Source organism: Littorina saxatilis, linkage group LG17, assembly GCF_037325665.1.
Source record: "Littorina saxatilis isolate snail1 linkage group LG17, US_GU_Lsax_2.0, whole genome shotgun sequence".
In the NCBI taxonomy this organism is placed as follows: Eukaryota; Metazoa; Mollusca; class Gastropoda; order Littorinimorpha; family Littorinidae; genus Littorina; species Littorina saxatilis.
The window spans coordinates 4,316,189-4,325,252 of NC_090261.1; the positions used below are offsets into that span (position 1 = coordinate 4,316,189).

Below are 9,064 nucleotides of genomic sequence, written 5' to 3' on the forward strand. Positions count from 1 at the left end.
CTTACTTTGTTCAGTCTTACAAAATGATTTAAAAACCTATTTCAGCAAGAAACCATTTTCTGATTTTATTCACATGACTTTATAATACTTCTATAACCATGTGAAAATGCACATGGGAAATGTAGCTTTAAGTGAGCATGCATTCAACTTCAAGCAAAATAAAAGATAATGTAATGCATTTGCTCAGACTAAGATACACAAACTACAACCATTTTCATTTTCATTACTTTATTGTCCCATTGCTGGGAAATTCGGGTCGCTTCCTCCCAGTGGAAAGCTAGCAGCAACGGAGTCGCGCTACCCAGGTGTCTGCGTGTTTAGGTGTATTCAGCCACCTGCACTTATGGCAGAATGACCAAGGTCTTTTACGTGCCATTGTGATGACACGGGGGTGGGACATGGCTTCCGTCTCTGGGTCTGCACATAAAGTTGACCCGTGTCCGTCCCGGCCCGAATTCGAACCTGCGACCTTCCGATCACAAGTCCAGTGCTCTACCATCTGAGCTACCGGGCCCTAGGTAGAAAATAGAAAAAAGCTAAGCATGTCTACGCAAACCTTAGTGGGTAGAAATATCCAGTAATACACAGATATATACTACAACAGTCTTGCACGTAAAATGTAAATTAAAGTCTATAAAATGTACAATCACACAAAAAATAAAGCAAAATGCTTAAAATAATGTTCGTCTAATGCATAAGCTATTTGTACACAGTAAATATCACAGACGTGAAAATCCTCAATACAAGTACATGTATTATCTTAATTTAATCAATTAAGAAATCGGTAAAAACTTCGAATCAGTTACTTCTTGAATTTGATTTGATGTGTTTCACTACCTAGCTTTTTTCTATAGATTGCTTTCTATAGACTACAACTTAAGCCTTCCCTTTCAATACGTTTGATGGCATTCCATAAGGATTAAGATACTGTAGATCTTGAGGATCACTCTTTCTTTTAAACAAAACAAGAACAGTAACCAGGTTTAGTACATTCTTAATCAATATTTTGACAGCTTGTGGCTGCCTTCTTCAGGACGGTAAAAAGTTAGATAACTCTTTCTGTCCGACATTCAACCTAGAATACAATTTGCTTTGTCTACATGCATTTAAAATGTACCGAATTTGATATGAAATTAAAGACATTCAAATCTTCTTCTTCTTCTGCGTTCGTGGGCTGAAACTCCCACGTACACTCGTGTTTTTTTGCACGAGTGGAATTTTACGTGTATGACCGTTTTTTACCCCGCCATTTAGGCAGCCATACGCCGTTTTCGGAGGAAGCATGCTGGGTATTTTCGTGTTTCTATAACTCACCGAACTCTGACATGGATTACAGGATCTTTTTCGTGCGCACTTGGTCTTGTGCTTGCGTGTACACACGGGGGTGTTCGGACACCGAGGAGAGTCTGCACACAAAGTTGACTCTGAGAAATAAATCTCTCGCCGAACGTGGGGACGAACTCACGCTGACAGCGGCCAACTGGATACAAATCCAGCGCGCTACCGACTGAGCTACATCCCCGCCAGACATTCAAATGAAGTTCAGAATAAATACCTATAAAGTTATGCTGTTTTAATTCCACAACTGCTTAAACCCTAAACCTAGCAATGCTAGACATAGGGGTGAGAAGGCTAACAAACAACCCGGTACATAGAGTGCACTACAGTGGAACCTTCCTTTTAAGACCTGAAAATCTGAGTAAATCAGGTCTTAAAATGGGGTAAATTTACAGAGGCTATGAACAGAAAATCTGAGTAAATCAGGTCTTAAAATGGGGTAAATTTACAGAGGCTATGAACAGAAAATCTTAGAAAACAGGTCATAAAAGGGAGGGAGTCTTAAATTGGGGGGGGGGGGGGGGGGGGTTCCACTGTATCACCAAAGATATTTTGTCTCAATTTCACAACTGCTTTAACCCTAGCAATGGTAGATGTAGAGGTGAGAAGGCTAACAAACAACCCGGTAAACAGTCAGAGCTACATTCAGTCTGCAATGCTGCTGTGCGTCACAGACTTTGTCACAGCAAGGCCGTGGAGTTGGCTTGTGGCTGATTCCACACAAGTGGCAAGCATCTGACTAGTTAGGCTTGACAGTAGACTAGGAGGCTTGTCACCCACATGACCCGAAGCCCACTTATCTGCTTGCCACTGTTGTGCTAAAGATGCGTTAGTGACGCTGAGCAAGTCGTTGATCACGGAAAGACCTCCTGCATGTCCTACAGCCATGATGAAACAACGAGTGAAGGCATACAGGGGAGAGACGTCAGCTGTCTTGGTAAAGTCTCTGAACACACCTCTGACTACCACGCACAGAACGGAATCAGACAGTCGTGTAATGTCCACTAGGAAGCTACAAGGATAATGGGTTGTCCTTGGCAACGCTTCCAGTTGTGACACAATTTGGTGCTGTCCTGTCTTCATCTGGCTCTTGCTGTGACCTGCAGAAAAAATTACACTTAAAATGCCTGTCTTACATAATAATAACTTAAACCAAAGAAACAGTTACAAACATAAAAACATGTTAAACATTCTTCAGAATCTCAGAACTCTGTATGCATTGTAGAACTTTAGATTACTCGAAATTGAAAACTTTATTACGCAAGGATAATAACGTGACTACAGGTATTTCAGCACTTTAAAACACCAGCAGCCTGATGAACACCGTGTGACAGCCAGGAAAGATTCACCATTTGATACAAGATTTTGACCACTTCTATCTTGACAGCCAATGCCACCTCTGTCAAACACCACATACCACCCTGTGTCTGACGTGTCTGAAAACACCTCCGCGTGGAAGGATTTTGCAGCCAGCGCAGTGAAGATAAAGAGGGAAAATTTTCTCTGCTCGCGCGGCAACAAGCAGGATGTCTCTGAACTGATACCATTTAACTAGTACGAGAAAATACCTTTTCTTTTTCCTGGAAGGTTTTGGTAGCCAATGAGGTTTTTGTTTGTGCGGAGGTAGGCAGCATCAAACTGTGTGTGTCTGTGTTCAACGAGTGGGTTGGCAGCGACAGTCAGGGAGAAGCGTGCATCTTTGTGGTAAGCGGTGATGAGTGGTTGGCGACTGTGTGAGTCATACACACTGTAGTATTGCTGGAGGAAGGCCACAATCAAGTCTTGGTGAGTCCCGTTGCCCAAGCAAGAAGCCAGGAGTGCAGGAAGGATGTTTCTGTTCCCGCTGAACATAACTGTCTGGGGAAGCTCCTGTCCATCCTGCCACATGTATGTTTGAAATATGTTAAAAAATGCTGACCTACACCTTGAAATAGAACCATGGAAATGTTAAAAGACTTTGAACAAAAATAAATGACTGAAGATACAACAAACAGAGGGATGTACACAAGTAAAACTAATTATTAGTAAGTGAAGGATTGGTGAAAACTCCTGCCATGGAGAAACAACAGTTTAAACTGATGAAACACTGACAAAAAAGTCTACTTACAAGTTTGGTGAGGTGAGGGAATATTTGTTGCACAGCGCTGCAAGATAAAACAGACAGAAAACATTGTGAGCACACTTACAAAATTATTAAATGTGCATAAAAATTCTATAGATCTTAGGCAAGATAGTACACAATTGTGTATATTCTGCATCCAGTAAAGTTATAAGCTAGCTGTGCTAAACCTTACTTTATAGGCAGATATGTGATTGAACATGACAAGACTCAATTAACTAATGCTTAAATCATGGTCAATCACAGACGTTATCAAGATATCCACACTGCTTACAGAACATGCTGTAATGGCTATAAAAACACAGTCATTAAATATTATCTAGCCTGCCCCGAAACAAAAACCATACATGCCAAAGAAGTTTTTTTATTCTATTTTCACAGTTTGGAGAAAACACCATCCCTCTGAAGTACAGTAATGCACACCCTAAAATTCAAATAAAGTGTCCATTTATGTCTACCTGTTCTCTTTGCCTGCGCGCGTATAGTATGTTGGTTATGATTGGTCATAGTATGTTTGTTTATGTTTGGTCGTTATCTTTGCCTGTGCGTGTATTGTATGTTTGGTCATTTTCTTTGCCTGTGCATGTATAGTTTGTTGGTTATGTTTGGTCGGTTTCTTTGCCTGTGCGTGTATAGTATGCTTGGTCGATGTATGTATTGTAAAGCGCTAAGAGTAGACATTTTTCTAGAATAGCGCTATAAAAGTTTGCATTATTATTAAATACTCTTCTCTTATTTTCAGCAGTAATTCTAAGAAACAAAGCACCAGGACTGTTGCACTACAATATAGTTTCTCAGCAAAAGTAAATGTTGCTTGTCCTGCTGTGGTGGTTAAATACTGCGTGCATCATTTTCACACAAAATATAGATTAGAAGCAGATAACTTACCTGACATAATCTGACCAGCTCCTGAACCTGCTACAGAGAGAGTTACCCCTCAGTATAAGTTCTTGCAAGTGACAATCTTTGATCTTCTGTAGGCTCTCAACATCACGGAGGCAGTTCTTGCCTAAGTCCAGGCACCTGATGTTTGGTGCTCTTTTCAGAATCTCCTGCACTGACTTGAGAGAATTCAGCCTATTACAGCTGAGATTCAAAATCTCCACCTGAGAGGTACAAAACAGGGGGAAGAAATGATCAAACAAAAAGGTAATGTGTAAGTGAACAAGAAACCTATTACAATAAAAAAACAAAAGAACCAGTTCATTACTCACTCTCTGTCTCTCTTTCTTTAAGGAGCAGTTTTGTCTTTACTTAACAAGAAGGGCAAAGCCCATACGACTCACATGCTTTACACATTTTTCCTACCAAAATACATGTGACCTTGACCCAAGGTCAAGGTCATCCAAGGTCATGCAACACACAGCTGTTAATTCAAGACATAGGAAGTACAATGGTGCTTATTGGCTCTTTCTACCATGAGATATGGTCACTTTTAGTGGTTCACTACCTTATTTTGGTCACATTTCATAAGGGTCAAAGTGACCTTGACCTTGATCATATGTGACCAAATGTGTCTCATGATGAAAGCATAACATGTGCCCCACATAATTTTTAAGTTTGAAACAGTTATCTTCCATAGTTCAGGGTCAAGGTCACTTCAAAATATGTATACAATCCAACTTTGAAGAGCTCCTGTGACCTTGACCTTGAAGCAAGGTAAACCAAACTGGTATCAAAAGATGGGGCTTACTTTGCCCTATATATCATATATAGGTGAGGGATTCAATCTCAAAAACTTCAGAGAAAATGGGAAAAATGTGAAAAATAGCTGTTTTTTAGGCAACATTTATGGCCCCTGCGACCTTGACCTTGAAGCAAGGTCAAGATGCTATGTATGTTTTTTGGGGCCTTGTCATCATACACCATCTTGCCAAATTTGGTACTGATAGACTGAATAGTGTCCAAGAAATATCCAACGTTAAAGTTTTCCGGACGGACGGACGTCCGGACGTCCGGACGTCCGGACGTCCGGACGGACGGACGGACGGACGACTCGGGTGAGTACATAGACTCACTTTTGCTTCGCATGTGAGTCAAAAAGGTGTTTGAAGAAAGAGACGTACCCCTGGCATTCCCACTGCAATGACTTTGCCAATGTACACAGCAATCTGATTCCTGCTGAGAGGAAGAAAGATTCCTGCATCACGCAGAGTCTCGTCTTTGTACAATCCTGTCAGGTCCAGTGACTCTAGAGATGTATTGATGCGAGACGTCACAACCTTGTACAGCTCTGCTTTATTTGGTATTGATGTTGACCCAGAATGTGATTTTCTGCCAGATTTGAGCTGCACATGTAAACAAAAACAACATGAAATAAAGTTTGAAAAAGTGACAAATGTGAAATATTAGTTTGCAAATCAATACACACAGCTTTTGTGTTTTGCTGAGTATCTGTCAAAATGCATGATTAAATAAGGAGTTCCTTCCCTTTTTTGCGTGTTTCCCCTCCATTTTCTTTCAAACCTTGTTCGTTCCGTGTTGCGTCTGCTTTTTGTTGTCTTTTGTGTTCTTGTTTTTCCTGATGAAGCTTCCATAAGCGAAAATTCGTACCGTCTTGTCTCGTTCTTGTATTGGTGAGTACAGTATTCCTTTGTTTTTTAACTTTGTTCCTCTTACCACAGTCACTTCGTTGTTTAGATTTAAATAAAAAACAATAAAATATACTCCCCAGATTGCAGACACAAAAATTCAATGACAGGGACTGATTTTGGCTCAGTTGTCTTCGTCATCAAGATCAAGAAGTAATAAAAAATATTAAAATAAGAAAAAGAAGAAAACAAGGAAAGAGGAAGGTAGAGACAAACTTTAACAGAAAAATATTAATAAGGGAACCATATGAGTTAAAAGAATGTGCTTTATGAGTGCCCTGGTGCAAACTTTCAAAATGTCTCTTTTTTGTTTGTTTGTTTGCTTAACGCCCAGCCGACCACGAAGGGCCATATCAGGGCGGTGCTGCTTTGACATTTAACGTGCGCCACACACAAGACAGAAGTCGCAGCACAGGCTTCATGTCTCACCCAGTCACATTATTCTGACACCGGACCAACCAGTCCTAGCACTAACCCCATAATGCCAGACGCCAGGCGAAGCAGCTACTAGATTGCCAATTTTAAAGTCTTAGGTATGACCCGGCCGGGGTTCGAACCCACGACCTCCCGATCACGGGGCGGACGCCTTACCACTAGGCCAACCGTGCCGGTAAATGTCTCTTGACCAAGACAAATTGTACAAAATTAATGTGTTCTAACGCTTCCACTCACTATGGATGAAGAGGTACTGGTGCTGAAAGCATGGCATTGAAGATGTAACTGTTGTGTTGCATTGCCAGAGTTCTGCCGATCCTTCCTCTTCTTCCTACAGTATGGCTGGTACCTCTCACCTCCACTTCTCTTTCTCTGCATGTTCACACATTTTCTGAAACCAAGTTGCATACAGAAAATGACAGCTTCCCTTTCACAGGAACGCATCCTTCATATTTACTGTAAAACATCTGTTGTTGTTGCTTTTTAATAATATACAAAGCAAGTGCAATTTCAAATTGTTGTTTAGGTTATACTGCTCTGCCTAAAATTTAATTGAACTGACCGCCTACCAAGCACCACATGATGTAACACGAATCTTAATGTTGTTCTTTTGGCTTTGTTCATTACTTTGCAAACTAAGCTAGTCAAACTAGTATTAAGAGTACACTTAGACATGACTTTCAACATGCACATTTGCCAAAAAACACAAACACCTAAAATTGAAAAAATAACACACAAATACCTAGCATATCTCACACTCACAACCCATACATGTGTGTGTGTGTGTGTGTGTATATACATGTGTGTGTGTGTGTGTGTGTGTGTGTGTGTGTGTAATACATAACTTACAAGTCATACAAAAGCTGTTCCTTTTGGTACAGACCCCAGTGGTCAGTGTCACGGCGCCCCATCACAGCATCACCGTCTTGATCCACACAGAGTTGGCGTGAACTGACACCATGCTTTTTGTATAACACACAGCTACTTCTGCTTTCACTGTGTCTGTGTTTTGGATTCTTTGTCTTTCTTCTTCCACTTCCATATCCGTCCCTGCTGCCATCTGCAGAAGAAACAAGATAATATCATAGAATATACAGATATATCACCAACAATAAATGTCCACAAACAAAAGGAACTAAATAAAGACGGGACTAATCCCTCAAGAAAAAAAATGTCGGTATGGTTTGGACTCAAGAAGCACACAAATTCTATCAAAACACAAATCATTCCATCATGACAACATATCAATTTAATTTTGTAATGGTGGACTAAGGACATGGTGCAAAGCAATTCTGCACCAGATTAATACATCTGAACAGCAGAGAGTGGCACACACGTTTATATAAAATAAATTATAGAGAGAGAGAGAGAGGGGGGGGGGAGTCCACATGCATTAGCAAGTGTGTGTGTGTGTGTGTGTGTGTGTGTGTGCTAGTGAATGAAGGTTTGAGACAAATCTTACGGTCATGATCACCTGCGCTGCTGCCACTGAAGGAGGTGTGTCCCGCATCCACACAGACAGTCCGCTGTCCAACACTGGCTGAAATGCTCACTTGACCGAAGCTCTTCTGCAACTCTGACATATTTTCGCTCTGCTGTGTCATCTTGGCAGTAAGAGAACCTGCAGTGCGCGTTATGCCAGGAAAGGCCATGCCTTAGCTCAACGATCTTTGATAAGATCGGTGCCGTTCAACATCAAACTTGGGAGCCCACTTTCATTTTGAAACGCAGGAAAAGAAGGGCGAGTAACTCTCGAATAAAGGGAGGCTTCATTGTGTATGCTTCCTGTATCACAATCATGTTCTAGTAATTTGTTCTAAGAAGTATAAATTGAGACAGATAATCTCTTACATTACCCAGCATTCAGATTAACGTGATAAAGGATGTGCAAATCGTGTTTCTAAACATATATGAAAACAGTAGCGAACTGCAAAGAAGGGAGCATACATTTGTTCCTTCTGCGTCTATTTAGTGAAATGTATCAAAAACAGCCAGTCAAGACATCCGTGTTTTTGTTTAGGGGGTGGGGGTCAACATTAAAAGATCTCTAAGGGAGCTCAATCAGCCGAACAACAACAAAATCCCCCCGAAATCCGAAGAAAACCACAAAACCTTAGAATAATCGTAAATATGTGAAGACAATCATTTTCAAATTGACAGTCAGGAAAATAAGAAGCCATCCATCCCTAAACATCACAACTGTTTCATACTTGGCCTTCATCACCAGGAAAACGGATACAAGCCAAATAAAACCAGGCCATTTGTCAAGAATAACTGACTTGGAAAACAAAACCCCACGAGAAAGGTTAAAATTGTTGGAACGTTTAATTTAGGACAAAGCAACACTAGATGTACAACTACAAGAACCTCATCCTAACCGCCTTCAGAGTGGAGATAACAGAGACAACAGAAAATAATAAAAATATTAAATCGTTTGTTGGGCACCATCTGCGGCTGTCATTGGGAAATACTCATCGTCTAGACTTACTGTTCAACCGTCTGTCTCTTTTTATTTTATTTCCACCCGAGTTGGCGTCTCTGTGCAGTAACAAAGTCACGTTCTATCCATCACCAAGGAATG

The 9,064-nt window shown here is 40.8% G+C and overlaps 1 protein-coding gene across 1 annotated transcript; it reads right to left on the minus strand.

The window, feature by feature from the left end:
* Positions 1-39: 39 nt before the first annotated feature.
* On the minus strand, positions 40-7,549 carry LOC138951897 (nuclear RNA export factor 1-like). The gene is made up of 7 exons (XM_070323458.1): positions 7,333-7,549; positions 6,721-6,874; positions 5,524-5,745; positions 4,346-4,563; positions 3,446-3,482; positions 2,907-3,216; positions 40-2,438 (listed from the first exon to the last, which is right to left on the minus strand). Exons 1-7 carry the CDS (start codon positions 7,392-7,394, stop codon positions 1,984-1,986), a joined length of 1,458 nt encoding a protein of 485 aa, XP_070179559.1. The 5' UTR covers positions 7,395-7,549; the 3' UTR covers positions 40-1,983.
* Positions 7,550-9,064: the final 1,515 nt, after the last annotated feature.

Excerpts from the sequence above, each read along its gene's own strand:
- LOC138951897 (XM_070323458.1), bottom strand. The coding sequence starts at position 7,394 with ATGGGGCGCCGTGACACTGACCACTGGGGTCTGTACCAAAAGGAACAG. Across the intron at positions 5,746-6,720 it reads CCAGTACCTCTTCATCCATA|CTCAAATCTGGCAGAAAATC; the intron begins GTGAGTGGAAGC and ends TTACATGTGCAG. Across the intron at positions 3,483-4,345 it reads AGCTGGTCAGATTATGTCAG|CGCTGTGCAACAAATATTCC; the intron begins GTAAGTTATCTG and ends TTTATCTTGCAG.